At 44.9% G+C, this 19078-nt stretch overlaps 1 protein-coding gene across 4 annotated transcripts in view; it reads right to left on the bottom strand.

The window, feature by feature from the left end:
- The window catches only part of arhgap29a (Rho GTPase activating protein 29a), a 69472-nt gene that overhangs the window by 28022 nt on the left and 22372 nt on the right, over window positions 1-19078 (bottom strand). For 2 of the 4 annotated variants that reach the window (XM_020509076.2, XM_031796438.1), the window contains exons 3-6: window positions 9366-9509; window positions 2302-2398; window positions 1867-1939; window positions 1426-1486 (exon numbers count right to left, since the gene is read on the bottom strand). In XM_020509076.2, the coding sequence (XP_020364665.2) occupies window positions 1426-1486; window positions 1867-1939; window positions 2302-2398; window positions 9366-9509 (375 nt within the window). Of the gene's footprint in view, window positions 1-1425; window positions 1487-1866; window positions 1940-2301; window positions 2399-3468; window positions 3663-3836; window positions 4388-9365; window positions 9510-19078 lie in introns of those variants that run through there. The other 2 variants (XM_031796439.1, XM_031796440.1) reach the window with 2 other exon arrangements.

Genomic DNA, 19078 nt, shown 5'->3' with positions numbered 1-19078 from the left:
TGTGATATTTCAGTATTACATTTGCAAAAATGTCTAAAAACTTGTTTTTGCTTTGTCATTATGGGGTATCGTGTGTAGATTGATGAGGGGAAAAATGTAATCAATTTTTGAATAATGCTGTAACAAAACAAAATGTGGAAAAATATAAAATATATAAGAATATAAATATGTGGTGTGTATAGACAATATAATTAGGAAGATAAAATGGTATGTAGAGTAGTAGGTATATTACGATGAGCTATTCACGGTGGTTCCGTGTTTCTAGCCACCCAGCTTTGTAACAGAGGGAATGTAGTTTGTTGAGTACACCGAATGACGTAACACAGATTGACAGATGGAGCTGTATTAAGATGAGAGTGGAGAAGGCACTTTCGCTCAACGAACTCTTCTAGAGCCATCCCACTGGGCACAGACGTTGAGTTGCACCCACTTTTGCCCTCAGAACAGACTCAATTCGTATGGGCATTGACTCTACAAGGTGTCGAAAGTGTTCCACAACCCATGTTGACTCCAATGCTCCCCACAGTTCTTTGGGTGTACTGTCACCCCAAGTGACATATAGCCTATCAACACATTGACACCTAATCATCTTTAGTTATTTTTAGGGGCTTTCAATTGTTGTTTTTGATGACATGTAGTTTTTATTGCTTATATCTGACATTTTTGAGCCACGGATTTGCAGATTGACTGACTGGTTAACAATTTTTGACTTGGCTAATTAGATTCGTTTTAAAAAATGCATCTGAGCACAGTACCGTCTTTTTTTGTTTCACCTGGCTACCAATTCCAGCTGTTTTGAGAACATCATTTGAGGAATCGCCTGAAGCGTGAGAGGAACGGGAGACAGAGGAATACAGCCGTGCTGAGAAAGAGGGCTCGTAATGAGGACGACTGGCTACTATTCTGAACTTTGCGTGGTGAACTTTCTGGAGTCCACAGCTGCTGAGGAATCCCCCAAGTGGGTTCTACACAGAGAGGAAGAGGAGAAGTTCTGTAGCTATAAGACTATAAGGCTGGTTCCCAGACTTGTCCTCTACTAGATCATCAGCAGAATCCATCCCCATCATCTACCATCCTCTGACCAGCTCCCTTCGCTCAAGCCATAAACTGACCCTTTCCATCCAGGATGCAGCTTTCAAAGACTTGGCCTCTATTGGTTGACCTGTCATGGTATATTGCTTGTTTGTTTTCTTGCTCTTGAAGTGCTTTGAGATTCTATGAAAAGCGCTATAGAAATGTAATTTATTGTTATTTTTTTTCATTCAAAAATCCACAAAGACAGGGCTGGTTTATGTCGATATGTAATGTTTTTATAAGGGAGATCCAAGCCAAGCTGTCATAGAGTACATCGTAAATTGAGAAGTGCTATCAGTTGTTAAGTGGATGGAGTAGTAAGGTTGTCATGGTGGTTGTTGTGCATGTTACCTGACGGATCATCTTTCTCTGGACCGGATACTGCAGATTCCACGGAAAGGTTCTCAAACGACTGGGAATGAGACAGATAGACAGAACGGTTCCACAGTGATGAGTAAGGAACCGGATGGTACATGACATTACAGAATGACCATGGCTAGTGAGCATTTTAATTTCCCTTTGTGTTATCGTTAAAAGCTACAAACTACATCAACACCCTGTCATGCTGTGATTAATCACTAGAAGGTATTTCAGGAGTACCCTCCACTTCAAACAGGAAACAATCTCTCAGCCCCATCATACAGTGTTATGTTGTTGTTTCCTGAGAGCACCACACCCTTTGACCTCTCCATCCTGGTTATCTTTAGACAGTCAATCACCTGCGTTTACTGTAAATACATACATAATGTCCAGACGGACAGTTGTGTATGTATCTTTGTGTGTTTGTCTTACCCTGCTTCTCCGAGTCAGGGGCAGCCCCAACGCTGATCCATTCTCTACATCTCCCATAAGGAAGTCAGACACTCTGAAAGAGGAACACACAACAACAATGAAAGGCATGGAAATAACCCCTAGGCACTGGTCTGGGGTCAGATGAGTTGTGTTTAGAACAATGGTAAGTGTATGGATTGGGGTAGGGCAAATCTCATCCTAGATCGGTGGTTGTGTGGGCAACTTCCCCTGAAGTGTTGGCAACACTTTAAGAGTCAACAACACAAGCAGCCATTATGCAAGGAAACACAGACTGAAGGTTGAGAAAATTACATTATCTAGAGATGTAAGACAAGGATACCCTGTACCTATTTAAATATAGTTTGTTTGTGTTACCATAAAGAGTCAGAAAAACAGAGCTAGTTATTGCAATCGCTATTACAACGTTGTACTTACACATTGCCAAAGGTGAATGCCAATGTGTCGATGGAAGTGTATATCTCTCCGAAAAGCTTCTGCTTGTTCTCCTCGTTCACCTCCTTGAAGTTAACACCTGTCAAAATGGATGAAGCAAGTTAGGCTAAACTGTGAAAACAAATAACTGGGACAACCTATACCTATTCAGAACTGAAGACAAGATGCACTGTAATGTCAAAACATATAACCTACATGAACATGAGACTAATCATTATCCGAATATGTTGCTATACAGGTTGAGAGCCTACATAACATGAGGTAGTGATGAGTGTTGTGAAATAGTCCGTCTCTATCACCATATATCCCCAAAACACTTAATCAGAATAGTTAGGCCTGAAAGGACTAAAACAGTAGAGATTTGACTGAAAAAGAAGAAATTTCACTAAAACAGTAGAGATTTGACTGAAATAGTACAGATTTGACTGAAAAAGTAGAAATTTGACTGAAACAGTAGAGATTTGACTGAAACAGCAGAGATTTGACTGAAACAGTAGGGATTTGACTGAAACAGTAGATATTTGACTGATACAGCAGAGATTTGACTGAAACAGCAGAGATTTGAGATTTGACTGAAACAGCAGAGACTTGAGATTTGACTGAAACCGTAGAGATTTGACTGAAACAGTAGAGATTTGAAAGAAAAAGCAGAGTTTTGACTGAAACAGTACTGATTTGAATTGTAATCTGAAAAGACACACTGTTTCCTGCCTTAAGTCTAAACAAAGTGATGACTGAAAAAGAGAAGGGAAAAACACCAATGTAAATAGGTCTATAATCAGTCTCCACAATAAACTTCCTGTCTCACTCGGGAGGAGAGAAAATAAACCAGAATAGGAGCTCAACAGGCAGCACCAGCAGCCCAAGCCACATCTGAAATGGCACCCTATTCACTATATATTGCACTACCTTGGACCAGAGCGGTATGGTAGATCCCTGTGGACCTTGGTAAAAAAGTAGTGCACTATAGGAGAATAGGGTTCCATTTGGGCCGCACGACCAGTGACGCCATTCCCTGAGGCCATTCCCCTAGTGTCGATGTTCTCTCTGCCTAACAATAGAGATGTCTGGAGATCAGGAGGGGAGCAGGAGATCAAGAGAATGGTTCAAGGAAAAAGGATTGCAGAAAGCACTTTTTCTTCTTCTTACCAGAAAGTTCTCTGAGTTTGTCTTCTTTTACATGAGATATATTAGAATGCTCTAATTAAATGATCGGTTGTCCAGGTTGAAGATTCTCTAGTTAGTTGAGCCCCATGGAGACTTAGTTCCAAACAGTTCAAACAACACTTAGCAGCACAAGAACCACAAACAGTTTCCATTCTAGAATCCTCTTCGTCATACAGGAAATAGGTAAGCAAGCGACAAAGGAACTAGGAGACTCAAAGAGAGAGAGAGAGAGAGAGAGAGAGAGAGAGAGAGAGAGACCAGCAGCTCTCTTACAGTGCAGGCTTCCTGTCTCTATAGAACAAGAGGAACTTTACCGTAAAACACACACACACATGCCAGCCACCACTTACCCACGACCAGGCTTGCCCTCCAGAGGCTGAACCCTTTTTAGCATTCAGTCTGTGTGTATGATGTGGTCCGCAGTCGGGCGGTTGTTGTAGCACCAAACTCCTTCTACCCAAGCTGCTCTCAAGGACTTCTCTCTCTTCTCTCTTGGTCTTCCTGGCTGTATGGTACAACCACTCCTTGACCGTAGAGCCACTCCTTACTCAGTAGGTCCTTCGTGGTTCAGTGGTTCCAAAGGGGGATCTGCCTCTAGTGGTCAAGCTGATCTACAGCCCTTTTAATGCACTAAAGCTTTCTCCAACTGCCACAGGGGAAATGGCCACACAAGTCTCTTCCTTTATCTCCATTTGTGTCACCTAATAAGGCATTTCTTTCCAGGGAATGTCTCCAGTACAGGGTTCAAGCCAATTCCATAAGTTCCAGAAGCTCTTATGAGAGGTAGAACCCTTTCAGACGAGACAGCAGAGTTAGTGGTGCAAGTTAGTTTGGGTCCCGGGAGAGTCTGTCTGTGAACGCAGCTAGCTAGCTACCTCTGCCTAGAACGCTATCGCTGCGTCTCTCTGGCCTTTACGTCCTCTCCTACCCCCTCCTCCCCTCCCCGCAACACAGGACATCCTGAAGCTCACTAGAACACAATGCCAGCACTCGCTCCGGCCAACCACAGTCCAAACGTGGATGTTACATCATCAGGCAAAAACGGCATTGTTTTCACTGGGAAAGCACATGACTGACTCCTGAACGAACACTAATAAATTCCACCTCTGAGCCTACTGCAGGGGGAAGCCTGCTGACAAAACAGATATTGATGGAAGCAAACATACATGACTTAGACAGGACATAGGAGGAAGGCCATTGGGGGCCATGGTGCCATCAGGCCACGGTGCTTTTAGGTCATTGGGGGCCATCGGGCCATAGGGGCCATCATGGATGTTGATGCCTCAATGACCCACATGCATAATGTGAGTGAGTAATGGTTGACAAAAATCAAGCAACATCCCCAAATGACCCAGTTTTCCAGACATCCTGGTTGGAGGGTTCCGGTTTTCCTGTTTGTACCCTCTTTTTTTCAAAAAAAATGTCACCTTTATTTAACCAGGTAGGCTATTTACAGGTAGGCTATTTACCAGGTAGGCTATTTACAACTGCGACCTGGCCAAGATAAAGCAAAGCAGTGCGACACAAACAACAACACAGAGTTACACATGGAATAAACAAACATACAGTCAAAAATACAATAGGAAAAAAGGTCTATAAACAGTGTGTGCAAATGAGGTAAGATAAGGGAGGTAAGGAAATAAATAGGCCACAGTGGCGAAATAATTACAATTTAGCAATTAAACACTGGAGTGATAGATGTGCAGAAGATGAATGTGCAAGTAGAGATACTAGAGTGCAAAGGAGCAAAAAATAATAATAACAGTATGGGGATGAGGTAGTTGGATGGGCTATTTACAGATGGGCTATGTACAGGTGCAGTGATCTGTGAGCTGCTCTGACAGCTGGTACTTAAAGTTAGTGAGGGAGATATGATTCTCCAGCTTCTGTGATTTTTGCAATTTGTTCCAGTCATTGGCAGCAGAGAACTGGAAGGAAAGGAGGCCAAAGGAGGAATTGGCTTTGGGCGTGACCAGTGAAATAAATATACCTGCTGGAGCGTGTGCTACAGGTGGGTGCTGCTATGGTGTCCAGTGAGCTGAGATAAGGCGGGGCTTTACCTAGCAAAGACTTATAGATGACCTGGAGCCAGTGGGTTTGGTGACGAATATGAAGCGAGGGCCAGCCAACGAGAGTATACAGGTCGCAGTGGTGGGTAGTATATGAGGCTTTGGTGACAAAACGGATGGCACTGTGAGTGCTGAGTAGAGTGTTGGAGGCTATTTTGTAAATGACATCGCCGAAGTCAAGGATTGGTAGGATAGTCCGTTTTGCGAGGGTATGTTTCGCAGCATGAGTGAATGAGGCTTTGTTGCGAAATAGGAAGCCGTTTCTAGATTTAATTTAGGATTGGAGATGCTTAATGTGAGTCTGGAAGGAGAGTTTAAAGTCTAACCAGACACCTAGGTATTTGTAGATGTCCACATATGCTAAGTCAGAACCGTCCAGAGTAGTGATGCTGGACGGGCGGGCAGGTGCTAGTAGCGATCGGTTGAAGAGCATGCATTTAGTTTCACTTGCATTTAAGAGCAGTTGGGGGGCACGGAAGGAGAGTTGTATGGCATTGAAGCTCATCTGGAGGTTAGTTAACACAGTGTCTAAAGAAGGGCCAGAGGTATACAGAATGGTGTCGTCTGCATAGAGGTGGATCAGAGAATCACCAGCAGCAAAGGTGACATCATTGATGTATACAGAGAAAAGAGTCGGCCTGAGAATTGAACCCTGTGGCACCCCCATAGAAACTGCCAGAGGTCCGGACAACAGGCCTTCCAATTTGACACACTGAACACTGTCTGAGAAGTAGTTGGTGAACCAGGCGAGGCATTCTGGGATTCTTGATTCTGGGATCCTACATTTTGGGAAAGTTACAGGAACTTTGCAACCATACACTGTACCAATGTAGGGTGGGGAAACAACCACATCTCTTCATTCAGGAAATGACAGGTGTCATGGTGTTCATCACATATCATTTTGGTGTCCTTCTCAGATACCTTGGCTTAGCTAATTGGGTGATACACCACCTACAGAAAAAGTATTTTAATTTGCTAATTGTATAAAGATCTTTGTAAGACTATGTGTAGGATATCTTGCTTATCTTGAGATAGATAGATACCCTTTTCTCTCCCTCTCTCTTTCCTCCTGGTGTGTGTCTCCTCTCCCTGGACAGAGACCAGTGTTGTGAAAGTCATAGCCCCACTATGAGAGCATGAATTAGGCCAGGTATGAGCGAATGGGGCCTGTTCCTGATCCACTGAGCCAGTATGGGTGGGCAGAGACATACACACAAACACGCACACACCCACCTATGCACCCACCTATGCACCCACACACACACACACACACACACACACACACACACACACACACACACACACACACACACACACACACACACACACACACAGACAGACAGACAGACAGAGAGATACAGACCCCTGTTATCTCCCCCTAGGCACAGGGTATTCCACTTTCTCTTATTTGCCTGAATATTCCACTTTCTCTTATTTGAATCTACCTGATTACTTCAGTCTCATATTACCTGGGGACCAGGCCAGGTGTGTGTGTGTGAGTGTGTGTGAAGTGACTGATGTTGACAAAGAAGGAAGGATGCCAATGAGTATGTGTATAGCCTGTTGAGCCTTATTGTGTGAGGGTCTAGTACAGAGGACACATATTCTGGCCCTCTAGTGGTGAGACATGTTATTAGGGTGAGGTATGGAATTAAGAATGAAGGAACAACAGGTTAGTTTATTGGGAGTGTACTGGGGCTTGTACCTTAAGCACATGGCATTTTGATTCAGCAGTGATACTGCTGTTCTGTTCCTATATACACAAAGCACTGTTAATATTAAACTGCTCCCAAGAGAAAGCCCCACAGCCTTGAAACCAGATTAGCCATTAGTAGCATCACATGACTATTGGCTAGCTAGCCACAGCAGACTCTATGTGAAGTCTTTCCAACTGTCACAGTAGAGCATGCAGATCGACAGCAGCCAGCACTAACGCTCACTCTGTCTCTGTCTCTGTCCAAGCCGCCATACAATAGCTTCCTTCAGTTCTGCTTGAAATGCACCCAGGCTGCATACCGTAGTGTAAGCCAATACTTGGAATCGACTTTGGTTCAATCACTTTTTATTCATTTGGTAGAATGCATTTAGAGAGGAAGGAAGGATAGGTATTTACATCACTACCACACACACAAACACCTCCCCAGCTTTTGTTCCAGGTCAGTGTGTCACCGTACTTCGTTAACATAGAGCATTGCCAAAAGTATGCTGTCAAACCAGGGCCAGGCTGCTATGCAATTCCAATTGAGCAGAGGTATACTCCACTCAGAGATTCTTGTGCGCGGGCCAAGTGAAGAATTGCCCTCCATGGCTGATCATAATCTCGAGGAGAGGAGATAAATGGGATTCCTGAGCCCTATTCCCTCAGGACAGCAACACAAAGCACAAAGACTTCAGTCTTTGAGTCAAACACACTCCTCTCCCTCCTACCACTGGATTCAATAGGAATTCAAATTTAAACATTCAAATAATACATGGTCTGTATTTTTCAGTCAGGGGTTTGAATACATACTGTGTGTGTTATTTGAGCGAAGTTCTGATATTTAGAATGAATTCATCTTCAAAGGTTTGCTGCAAATACATCTTCTAGTTTTGCTAAACAGACAAACATGCTGGCCCTGTAATGCTTAAGCACAAACCTTCTTCCAGACCTAATCCAGCCAAATGAGGCCTGGAGGAGGTACAGTACGGGGGAGGTACAGTAGGGAGGCAAGGACTGTGAGCCATTAGGGCGGGAGACAGGGAGGCAAGGAGTCAGGGAGGCAGGAAGACAAGGAGGCAGGGAGACAGGAAGACAAGGAGGCAGGGAGACAGGAAGACAAGGAGGCAGGGAGACAGGAAGACAAGGAGGCAGGGAGACAGGAAGACAAGGAGGCAGGGAGACAGGAAGACAAGGAGGCAGGGAGACAGGAAGACAAGAAGTCAGCGAGACAGGGAGGCAAGGACTGTGAGCCATTAGGGCGGGAGACAGGGAGGCAAGGAGTCAGGGAGGCAGGAAGACAAGGAGGCAGGGAGACAGGAAGACAAGGAGGCAGGGAGACAGGAAGACAAGGAGGCAGGGAGACAGGAAGACAAGGAGGCAGGGAGACAGGAAGACAAGAAGTCAGCGAGACAGGGAGGCAAGGACTGTGAGCCATTAGGGCGGGAGACAGGGAGGCAAGGAGTCAGGGAGGCAGGAAGACAAGGAGGCAGGGAGACAGGGAGGCAAGGAGTCAGGGAGGCAGGAAGACAAGGAGGCAGGAAGACAAGGAGGCAGGGAGACAGGAAGACAAGGAGGCAGGGAGACAGGGAGGCGAGGAGTCAGGGAGGCAGGAAGACAAGGAGGCAGGAAGACAAGGAGGCAGGGAGACAGGGAGGCAGGAAGACAAGGAGGCAGGAAGACAAGGAGGCAGGGAGACAGGGAGGCAAGGAGTCAGGGAGGCAGGAAGACAAGGAGGCAGGGAGACAGGAAGACAAGGAGGCAGGGAGACAGGAAGACAAGGAGTCAGGGAGGCAGGAAGACAAGGAGGCAGGGAGACAGGAAGACAAGGAGTCAGGGAGGCAGGAAGACAGGAAGACAAGGAGGCAGGAAGACAAGGAGGCAGGGAGACAGGGAGGCAAGGAGTCAGGGAGGCAGGAAGACAAGGAGGCAGGGAGACAGGAAGACAAGGAGGCAGGGAGACAGGAAGACAAGAAGTCAGCGAGACAGGGAGGCAGGGAGACAGGAAGACAAGGAATCAGGGAGACAGGGTGGCAGGGAGAGAAGGAGACAGAGAGACAGAGAGTCGGGGTGTGTTTGAGACATGTCTCTATGCTCTAGGGAGTGCTGCTCACCTTTGACCTGTGCGATGACGGTGCCTGCAGCACTGAGGATGTCCACAGAGTTGAGGGTCTGGTGTTTGCTGATGACGGCCTTCAACACGCGCAGCAGCTCCCCCAGACGCTCATGGACTACCTGGTGAAGACAGTCCTGGTGCTCTGGAGGACAAACAGACACAAAGACAAGACTGTTAGAGAACCATCTCAGTAACACAATGGCTACAGTGTTTGTTCATATTCATATACTGTATAAGGCACATTTTATCTGGAGGGAAAAGACACAAAGACACAACTGTAAAGAGAACCATCTCTTCAACATGTAAGTGAGTCCCACTCAGAACAGCCTCAATTCGTCGGGCATGGACTCTACAAGGTGTTGAAAGCGTTCCACAGGGACGCTGGCCCATGTTGACTCCGATGCTTCCCACAGTTGTGTCAAGTTGGCTGGATGTCCTTTGGGTGTTGGACCATTCTTGATGCGTGTGGGCATCTGTTCGGCATGAGAAACCCAGCAGCATTGCCTTTCTTGACACAAATTGGTGTGCCTGGCACCTACTACAATATCCTGTTCAAAGGCACTTCAATCTTTGGTCTTGCCCATTCACCCTGTGAATGGCACACATACACAATCCATGTATCAATTGTCTCAAGGCTTAAAAATACACTGATTAAAGTGGATTTAACAGGTTAAATCAATAAGGGATCATAGCTTTCACCTGGATTCACCTGGTCAGTCTATCATGGAGAAAGCAGGTGTTCTTAATGTTTTGTACACTCAGTGTACAGTTAAGTGTTTACAACGTATGATAAGGACTTCTGAGTTACACATTTCAATATAAAGAGGAGACACCAGTCAAGCAATTCCACCTCGGTGTTAATTCACATTAGTCAGACATGTGGGTCTAACACTAGGTGTTAACCATGGAGAGAAAGAGGCATTAGCAGACTCAGGTGTGACAGTAAATGTGACTACCTGATAACTAATGCATAACTAAACATGACCTGTAGTGGTCTTCCTGTAGTTAGTGTAGTATTTATCTGTAGTGTTGACACATCCATAATAAAACAGACCATTACTAATACTTCAGTAACTACAGTGCTGCCTGGCTCTACAGATGGTAACATCAGGAGCACTTTGGTATTCAACCAGCCTGTTAATGTATACACCACATAGTTAGAGGGTGAGCTCATCAGAAAGCAGCTGAATGGGAGGACAGAAAGGACTAATCTAACAGTCTCCAGATGCTTTTACGACTCCCTTGAATCTATGATCCACCACCGCAGGCGAGTGAGTGTGGCAGTGCCACCACTGACACAGCCTCGCAGTATCCACCGAGGACTGTTTTTCCCAGAGCCCAGTGAAACTGAGAGCCACAGAGAGGGTCAGAGTCAAAACACACACACACACTCGCAGGCCTGTCAAAGCCACATTTGTGCTGACGGTCGCCCCTGGATTACCCCGCGCATGGAAAAGGGGATCAGGGAGACTTTAGCCGTCTCCCCTTTTTTCTTTTATTCATTCCCCCTCTTTTTTTGGAGCGGGACAAAAAGGGCCGGCGGTGGAACTAATGTTTCTGGGTGGATGTGGCTGCCATCGCCATGACAATGCCAGCTGTCCTCCAACCAGGAAATACAGCCAGCTGACCAGTAGGTGACTGTCGGACTGCTTCATATGGACCAACAGTAAATGTCAACAAGCGACTGCTTCATAATAGAACCACAGGGAACAAGTTACTGTAACAACCACTAGCTACATCTAACAGCATGAAGTGACAACTTTATAAGGACTACCAGTCACAAGTCAACAACATCCACTAGCCCAACAAGTGACCTCATTATTAAGTCAAAACAACAAGTGAACCAACCCTAGATCAATGTTCTTTATTGGATGATGTCAATAAACATCAGACCGAATACGAGAGAGAACAGAACCCTTCATTGGCTCAACAGTAACAGATTTAACAGATTCTAACCAAAACCAACTGATTGTATATTGTAAAACTCCCGGCAGCATCTCTGCTCTGCCAACAGTCTCTCTACAGGATGTCTGGAGTCTTCCCCAGCTCCATGGTAACCATACCTAGTTTCATGGCAACCGCCTCCATCCATCTTCTTTGGATGTCAAACTACAGCTACTTCCTGTGTCTGGAGAACCTGGTGCTTTCTCTTAATTTTGTTTCTGCCATGTTTCAGCCTGGCTCCTGCTATGTTTCAGCCCTGCCATGTTTCAGCCTGGCTTCTGCTGTTTCAGCCCTGCCATATTTCAGCCTGGCTTCTGCCATGCTTCAGCCTGGTTCTTGCCATGTATCAGCCTGGCTTCTGCCATGTTTCAGCCTGGCTCCTGACATTTTTTTGCCTGGCTCCTGCCATGTTCCAGCCTGGCTTCTGCCATGTATCAGCCTGGCTTCTGCCATGTTTTGGGCTCCCGAGGGGCACAGAGGCCTAAGACACTGCATCTCAGTACTAGAGCTGTCACTACAGACCCTAGTTCGTTTCCAGGCTGTATCACAACCCAGCCGTGATTGGGAATCCCATAGGACGGCGCACAATTGGCCCAGTGTCTTCCGGATTAGGGTTTGGCTGGGGTTAACCGTCATTGTAAATACGAATTTGTTCTTAACTGACTTGCCTTGTTAAATAAAGATTAAATAAAATAAATGTTTGAGCCTGGCTCCTGCGAGGAAGAGCCTCGCAGTGTGCCTCTGGCCCCCATAATGCACAACACTGAGCCCCATTATCCAGCAGGCTGTAACTGCATTAGGGAGTGGATGTAAGGTGGGGGTACTTCCTAAACAGGCCTACTTTATCTCTGTCTATGGAGATTAAGATGTTGTTCTGTGTGTCTACAGGTTAAATAAAGACTATTTGGTCTGATGGGTATGTTGGGACAAGATCATAATGAAACAAGAATGTAATGCAAAAAGGATGTAGCTGAGTGATTCATAAAATCCCAACCTCCTACTCTGTTGGGGTGTTCCCCTCGAAGGAGCACATTCAGCAGAGTGCAGCTGCTCACCACAGGCTCCCTGTCTGTCTGTCTGTCTGTCTCTCTCTCTCTCTCTCCCACTCTATCACTTTTTTGTCTCCCGCTCCTCTCTATTTCTCTCTCTTTCTGTCTGTGTTATTTTGCTTCACAGACCTGCAGTACCGTCTTTCCCACGCTAGTGTGTGATTGGGTCCTCACCCATTAGATTGGAAAAGACTGAAAACCCAGCCAGCACACAATGATCAGATGTGTCCAATGATTCATGACTGACTGAACTACCATTGTAAAAAAAAGATTTTGGAAGCTATATAAATGCATTCAACAATGTCTACGTCTTTGAATTTGCCACGTTTATTATATCACACACACCTTAATTCATACTTTTAAATGATACAATATGAGCTAAATGTACCACCCCAAAAAAAAAAACATTTTCCTTAAAGTCATTTTTTTTTTAACTGTTACTGTCCCCACTACAACAACACAACACTTAAATACATTTCATTTAATACATTTAACATTCCTTTGAAGGACTGCTTCTTCTGGGGAAGTGCCAATATGGCTAACCAGTGGCTTCAAAGCCTCTCATTTGCCAATAAATAGCATCAGCAATCAGGGGTTTATATACTGTACATCATTGGGTGGGTCAGGGTTGCCAGCCGCCCCAAACCTCCAGGTCTTTATTGGCAAGGGGTTAGATTAGACCCCTATTTAAAGACAATACACTTTGAATGACAATGCCCACACAATGGCCTGAACCGTCTGTCAACACATACAGTACATTATGGCCCATTCACATAGACACAGAGTAACAGAATCCTCCAAGGTCTGGAGGTGGTGCAGATTAAAAAGCCTGAATGCCCCATGAGACAGAGGCTCTTCCTTCTGCAGGTGCAGGATGGCGGGTGCCTCATAATGGCTGTTGCTTGGTCTTTACGTCCAGGCCATCCTGTGTGGAGCTACTAAAAGGACATTGTGTTTAGACCACTGGCCCAGCAGGACACAGGATGATGTACAGAGGCTGGTGGTTTAACCCTGTGCCTCCCTAGAGAGGAGCACAATGGGACAGAACCCTGTTCCTACCAGGGACCCCAAGCCCTGGCAGGGACCTCCAGCTATCCACACTTCTCCCCAGCATAGCGGGTGTACACCCCTGTCTGTTGCAGCCACAAGCCTGGGAGACGTATTTCACAATGGATGAGAGGGACAGTTTCACCATGAAAACAACCCTCACTCAGAGTACTGGGAACTGGAAGAGCCGCTTTGTTTTACTTACTGTGCAAAAGTTTTAGAGCAAAACCATTATGAGATTTGGTCAAAGTAAAAACAAATTAATAGTATGCTAGCTGCCAGGAAAGGAGCATTTTTTTCACAATGCAGGAAAACCATCAGTTTGCTGAGAAGAGTCTGTTTGAGTGGGAAAAGCTTTCCTTTTGTCTCAGAGGCCATTTGCAAACAGTGGGGCCTGTCTGCTTGAGGGCCTGCCTGCCACATGAAGCATTTTTTGGAACAATAAATCACAACGCCAGGCTTTTCACTTTTCACAGGAGGAAAGAGGGAGAGGAGGAGGAGGGGTGCTGGGGTAAGGAGGGAGGGTCGGCGGGAGGAAGCGAGGTTGTTTGGTCGGTGGTGGTACCCTCCCCTGGGTTTTGTCCCAAACATGCCCCTTTAAACCCACATCCAAGCTTAGCCAGGTTATGGGAGAACAGAGAGAGACATTCCCGGGAACGCTCTGTTGGGAATAGAAGCTATAGGGATCAGTCTCCCATTCCAATGAAGAGGCCAAGGGAGCGAAAGGAGAGGGCTTGCCAGAACCACATCGCCACATTTTTACTTCATTAGCGTCATGGAAACCACTGCATTCCAGCCTGGCTGTGTCTCTTGTTAGGAAGTGGGGCGAGCGCAAGGGGTGATGGGGGGATCCATAATAAAAACATTGTTGGATCATTCACCATCGAGATGACACCTCAATACGAAAACATTCAAAGCCCCTCCGACTCTATAGGCAGCTATCTAATGAGTTAGGCATTCAAATAGGCATTTCTTTCGCCAACAGAGGTCATGTCGCTCAAAAGGCCTGAGTGATCCTATGTATGGCTCTACCATGCACTAGGCTCCACATAACAGATTCCTCAATATAATGGTGACGCAACTGAAATAGTAACTTCTCATAGACCAGGGACACCCTTGTCTTTTGAAAGAATAAAAAATATCTAATTTGATATGTTAAAATGTCCCACTCTCTTATCCATTTTTAAATTTTATTTTTATTTCACCTTTATTTAACGAGGTAGGCAAGTTGAGAACAAGTTCTCATTTACAATTGCGACCTGGCCAAGATAAAGCCAAGATAAAGCAAAGCAGTTCGACACATACAACAACACACATGGAGTAAAACAAACATACAGTCAATAATACAGTAGAAAAATAAGTCTATATACAATGTGAGCAAATGAGGTGAAATAAGGGAGGTAAAGGCCCCAAAAAATATTTTAAAAAGGCCATGGTGGTGAAGTAAATACAATATAGGAAGTATGTGTCTGGAAAAAAAATGTGATGCCTTTAATGCTTTCGAAAAAATACAATTTGTTCATGGAGTGACAGAAGGAAATATTTTCAGCAAAAAAAAAAAATTCATGATCCTTAGCACGAATGTCATCATGTCATGATCCTCTCTTGTAACACCTACTGTAACTGTCAATGGCCTCTAATGGTTGGATCCATCCGATATGACTTGACAAAATTCCTTTTCCTGTGACTCTAGATATGTTCAGTCATGCATGATGAAAATCATGGGAGCAACGTATTATTTATGCTTCAAAACATTTGAGAAGACAGAGGGGGCTTCACGGTACAAAGCAAGTGTGAAATCACTAAACATGTCACAACTGGGTTCAGAGGGGGCCCGATTAAACACAAGGAGCTCATAGGCTAACATAGTTTTGGGATAGTTAGCACTAGCTGGGCTAAATACGGTGCTGGGTCTGGACACCCCGTGTTAGCCATGACTAACGTCAATCACACGACCAATCTCAGTGTGGCCCATTGAGTCAACCTACAGCTGGACATTCTTGTGACTTCCCCCCTCAAATAATCAGCTAGGGCTTTGGTAGGATGGCTTTGGTAGGAGGGCTTATGTAGGAGGGCTTAGGTAGGAGGGTTGTCAAAGAAGTGCATTACCGTAATCAGTTATAGTCTACTGACAGTAGGACTTGAGAGCTTTAGAGGACTGATCAATGCTTGACTTATCATCTCCATTTTTCAAGATGGCGTGATCCCAATACTTTCGAGTGATTCTCACAGAAAAAAACAACAACATATTTTACACTTACATTATAAAATGTCTGCTAAACGTTATATGTTAGACCTACACCGAAGTGTAGCTGAGCTCATTGCCAAAAGCTGCTAAAACTCATGGTGATTTAAAAGCCAAGGCTTGCTGTGTAAGGACGTTCCACGGCAGTAACTCTGTGAACGTTAACTAACAGGCAGGCTCCTCCTAATAAACAAAATCAACTATTGTGTCCAAACTTTAAAGGGCAGAAAATAACAGGCCTGCTTAACTTTTAACAGACACTGTAAGCCTTTTATAAGAGGCACCCCAGCAGGTGGACCAGTCCAGCGGCCAGAGTAGTGTGAGGCAGACAAATCCTGGTTTCAAATAGTATTCGTTAATTATCTGCACTTAACTGAGCTTGCCTGGCGCAATCAAACCAACGGAATAATTCCAAAATATGACATTAGTATTGCGAAAATCCAAACCATCAATTTATACACTTAAAAGTTGGTTTAGAGACCGTATTTAACACCAAGGAAACGTTTTACGATGAAATTGTTCCCAACTCTCAACTGGTCATTGTGTCTCCTAAATTAGGAAGGCACATTCCCTCACATGACGAAGAAATGCCCAGCAGTTAAATGCTTCTGGGACACAGTTACAAAGTTACAAAGTGCATGAATGTAAATACTCAATCCTTTGCATCTACTATATTACTTAATGATGATAGCTCCTTGAATCTGTCAAAAAATCTGAAACGATTACTGCAGGCAGGCAGCACTGCAATCACCTCACTCTTTCCCAATTTGCCAGTGGATACAGTTATAACATTAGAATTATTGACAGTGAGAATGAATGGCGCTAGTCAAGGAACAATTGAGGCCTGGAGAACACATTTGACTCTATAAAGAATCATCTAAGCTGAAGCCCAACACAAACACATAAACAATCTATAAAGCACAACCATACAAAAAAAGGATATACTGTATATACAGTACAGTAAAAAGTTTGGACACATACTCATTCAAGGGTTTATCTATCATTCAAGGTAGGTTTGGTACACAAAATATAACCCTATTTGGTAAAAGACCAAGTCCATATTATGGCAAGAACAGCTCAAATAAACAAAGAGAAATGACAGTCCATCATTACTTTAAGACATGAAGGTCAGGCAATCTGGAATATTTCAAGAACTTAGAAAGTTTCTTCAAGTGCATTCGCAGAAACCATCAAGCGCTATGATGAAACTCATGAGGACCGCCACAGGAAAGGAAGACCCATAGTTACCACTGCTGCAGAGGATAAGTTCATTATCAGCCTCAGAAATTGCAGCCCAAATAAATTCTTCACAGAGTTCAAGTAACAGACACATCTCAACATCAACTGTTCAGATGGGACTGCGTGAATCAGGCTTTCATGGTCGAATTGCTGCAATGAAACCACTACTAAAGGACACCAATAATAAGAAGAGACTTGCTTGGACCAAGAAACACGAGCAATGGACATTAGACCGGTGGAAATGTGTCCTTTGGTCTGATGAGTCCAAATTTGAGATTTTTGGTTCCAACTGCTGTGTCTTTGTGAGAGGCAGAATAGGTGAACGGATGATCTCTGCATGTGTGGTTCCCACCGTGAAGCATGGAGGGGGAGGTGTGATGGTGTGGGGGTGCTTTACTGGTGACACTGTCTGTGATTTATTTAGAATTCAAGGTACACTCAACCCAATTGAGGTGGTTAGGGATGAGTTGTTCCACAGCGTGAAGGAAAAGCAGACAACAAGTGTTCAGAATATGTGGGAACTCCTTCAAGACTGTTGGAAAAGCATTCCAGGTGAAGCTGGTTGAGAGAATGCAAAGAGTGTGCAAAGCTGTCATCAATACTTAGAAGAATCTAAAATCTAAAATATATTTTGATTTGGTTATCACGTTTTTGGTTACTAGTATTACATGATTCCATATGTGTTATTTCATAGTTGTGATGTCCTCACTATTATTATACAATGTAGAAAATAGTAAACAAAATAAAGAAAAACCCTTGAATGAGTAGGTGTGTCCAAACTTTTGACTGGTAATGCATATATATTCAGTATATGTACCTACTTTCCAAATCTCTCTGATTTGGTCCTGCCGTACATACCTACACGTACGCTACGCTACGGTCACAAGACGCAGGCCTCCTAATTGTCTCTAGAATTTCTGAGCAAACAGCTGGAGGCAGGGCTTTCTCCTATAGAGCTCCATTTTTATGGAATGGTCTGCCTACCCATGTGAGAGATGTGAGCTGTCTATGCCTGGCCGGTTCCTCTCTTTCCACTGGGATTCTCTGCCTCTAACCCTATTACAGGGGCTGAGTCACTGGCTTACTGGTTCTCTTTCATACCGTCCCTAGGAGGGGTGCGTTACTTGAGTGGGTTGAGTCACTGATGTGACCTTCCTGTCTGGGTTGGCGCCCCCCCTTGGGTTGTGCCGTGGCGGAGATCTTTGTGGGCTATACTCAGACTTGACTTAGGATGGTAAGTTGGTGGTTGAAGATATCCCTCTAGTGGTGTGGGGGCTGTGCTTTGGCAAAGTGGGTGGGGTTATATCCTTCCTGTTGGGCCCTGTCTGGGGGTATCATCGGATGGGGCCACAGTGTCTCCTGACCCCTCCTGCCTCAGCCTCCAGTATTTATGCTGCAGTAGTTTATGTGTCGGGGGCCAGGGTCAGTTTGTTATATCTGGAATACTTCTCCTGTCTTATCCAGTATGCTCTCTCTAATTCTCTCTTTCTTTCTTTCTCTCTCTCTGAGGTCCTGAGCCCTAGGACCATGCCTCAGGACTACCTGGCATGATGACTGTCCCCAGTCCACCTGGCCGTGCTGCTGCTCCAGTTTCAACTGTTCTGCCTGCGGCTATGGAATCCTGAACTGTTCACCGGACGTGCTACCTGTCCCAGACCTGCTGTTTCAACTCTCGAGACAGCAGGAGTGGTAGAGATACTCTTAATGATCGGCTATGAAAAGCCAACTGACATTTACTCCTGATGTGCTGACTTGCTGCACCCTCGACAACTACTGGATTATTATTATTTGACCATGCTAGTCATTTATGAACATTTGAACATCTTGGCCATGTTCTGTTATAATCTCCACCAGGAACAGCCAGAAGAGGACTGGCCACCCGTCATAGCCTGGTTCCTCTCTAGGTTTCTTCCTAGGTTTTGGCCTTTCTAGGGAGTTTTTCCTAGCCACCATGCTTCTACACCTGCATTGCTTGCTGTTTCGGGTTTTAGGCTTTGTTTCTGTACAGTACGTTGAGATATCAGCTGATGTACGAAGGGCTATATAAATAAATTTGATTTGATTTGAACATCTTGGCCATGTACTGTTATAATCTTAACCTGGCACAGCCAGAAAAGGACTGGCCGCCCCTCAGAGCCTGGTTCCTCTCTAGGTTTTTTCCTAGGTTTTGGTCTTTCTAGGGAGTTT

The sequence above is a fragment of the Oncorhynchus kisutch genome, linkage group LG18, assembly GCF_002021735.2.
Source record: "Oncorhynchus kisutch isolate 150728-3 linkage group LG18, Okis_V2, whole genome shotgun sequence".
Taxonomy (NCBI): domain Eukaryota; kingdom Metazoa; phylum Chordata; class Actinopteri; order Salmoniformes; family Salmonidae; genus Oncorhynchus; species Oncorhynchus kisutch.
This window is presented reverse-complemented; position numbering and strand designations above follow the sequence as displayed.